Source organism: Clupea harengus, unplaced genomic scaffold (assembly GCF_900700415.2).
Source record: "Clupea harengus unplaced genomic scaffold, Ch_v2.0.2, whole genome shotgun sequence".
In the NCBI taxonomy this organism is placed as follows: Eukaryota; Metazoa; Chordata; class Actinopteri; order Clupeiformes; family Clupeidae; genus Clupea; species Clupea harengus.
Genome location: NW_024879675.1, coordinates 100,001 through 101,717, shown reverse-complemented (window position 1 = coordinate 101,717; position 1,717 = coordinate 100,001). Strand labels below are relative to the sequence as shown.

General features: G+C 47.4%; 1 protein-coding gene across 1 annotated transcript in view; it reads left to right on the top strand.

Annotated features, from left to right (window-relative positions):
- Nucleotides 1-488: 488 nt before the first annotated feature.
- LOC122129802 (rab5 GDP/GTP exchange factor-like) overlaps nt 489-1,717 on the top strand; it is a 12,667-nt gene continuing 11,438 nt past the window's right edge. Inside the window, 3 exon segments of the mRNA XM_042704523.1 lie at nt 489-855; nt 1,080-1,264; nt 1,541-1,717. The exon segment at nt 1,541-1,717 is cut by the window's right edge and continues 23 nt beyond it. Of these exon segments, the coding sequence (XP_042560457.1) occupies nt 1,086-1,264; nt 1,541-1,717 (356 nt within the window). The 5' untranslated portion in view covers nt 489-855; nt 1,080-1,085.

The window sequence follows — 1,717 nt, the reverse complement described above, 5'->3', positions numbered from 1 at the left end:
CAGGCTTGTAGATAATAGCTGTTCAGATGCAGGATTACATAATGCTATACGAGTAACGGCTAGCGAGGTAGCCACACAAATTACATTGTGTAGCTGTTGTATGGATTCATGGATTCGTCCTCCCCATAATGTAAACTGGTCCTGGGCAGGATAGTTATTGTTGTTAGACAGTTAGGGCTTCATCTGCACGTACTGGGCGTGTTTGAGAAGCATAAAGACAAACTGTTGACATATGTGTCCATATGGAACTTACCTGGCTAGGTAGCTAACGTTAAACTGAGTTGTCAAGGCATTCTGTGCCCTTATTGGACATTTCTTATGCCATGGGAAATCAATCAATCAATCAATCAATTTGTTTATTTGATCAAGAGGGACAGTGTACGTTCATGAACATTAAAATGTAAATGCACCCAATTATAGCCAAAAGGCTAGTTTCCATTGACAGTCCCCCTGCCAGAGTGAAAAAGGCTATACAACCTAAAAAAAGGCATTAACGTATATCAAACATAACATTGACAATAAATAAAAAAAATAAGATACAATAAAATAACCCATGGAGTTCACTATCGGAAGAATAATGTCATTGAGTGAGGAGCTAAACGACCTGCCTGGTTACAGATAAATAAATATGTCATTAAATTGACTCTCGAGGCAACCACTTCAGTTTAAATGCAGACTCGGTGGATTGGGTTATATGTCACTCCCTGCTGGTTTCGTTCAATAGCTGACGCTGCAGTGTCTGTGCAGAAGTCCATGGAGTTTCGTTTCCGTTGGTTCAGTACGGTTAAGTCACATTCGGCTGTGCTGTCATAGCAACAGGACGGCGTCCGAGACAGATTCCCTGCTGTGGGCCGGGTCAGTACCGGCACGGACGCTGCTTAGATTCTGGCGTAGCGCTGTGTGCTTATTTTATGAACCATAAACACCTCGACGTGAGGGCATGGGCCTCATCTGTGTTGTGAAGTGATGGTCATTGAAGTTGCTGTAGTTTGTACTAAACTGTGTGTATTTGTGTGTGTGTGTGTGTGCGCGCATGTGTTTGTTTGTTTGTTTGTTTGTTTGTGTTTGCTGTGGGTCAGGGAAAGATGAGCCAGCGTGCGGAACGCCGTGGGATCCACGTGGACCAGTCTGAGCTGCTGTGTAAGAAGGGGTGCGGTTACTTCGGCAACGCAGCATGGCAGGGTCTGTGCTCCAAGTGCTGGCGGGAGGAATACCAGCGATCGCGTCAAAAGCAGATCCAGGAGGATTGGGCGCTGGCCGAGAAGTAAGCGCGCGTGTGTGTGTGTGTGTGTGTGTGTGGGTGCGTGTGCGTGTGCGTGTGCGTGTGGGGGTGTGTGGGTGGGTGGGTGTGGGTGTGTGTGTGTGTGTGTGGGTAAGGTAACATAAGGATGTGTTATAAAGGTGTTGTTATTTAGAGGTGTGTGTGTGTGTACATGCACATTAAGTGGTGTTTTGCGTTATGTGGCATGCATGTGGAATGTATGTGTGTGTGTGTGTGTGTGTGTGTGTGTGTGTGTGTGTGTGTGTGTGTGTTTCCTAGGCTACAGAGAGAGGAAGAGGAGGCGGCGGCCTACGCTAGCAATCAGGGCAGCCAGTCTCACCCCGCCCCTCAATCTCAAGCCCGCGCCACTCTGGCGCCCTTCTCCAAGTTCGAGGAGAAGAAGACCAATGAGAAGACTCGCAAGGTGACCACCGTCAAGAAGTTCTTTAGCCCCTC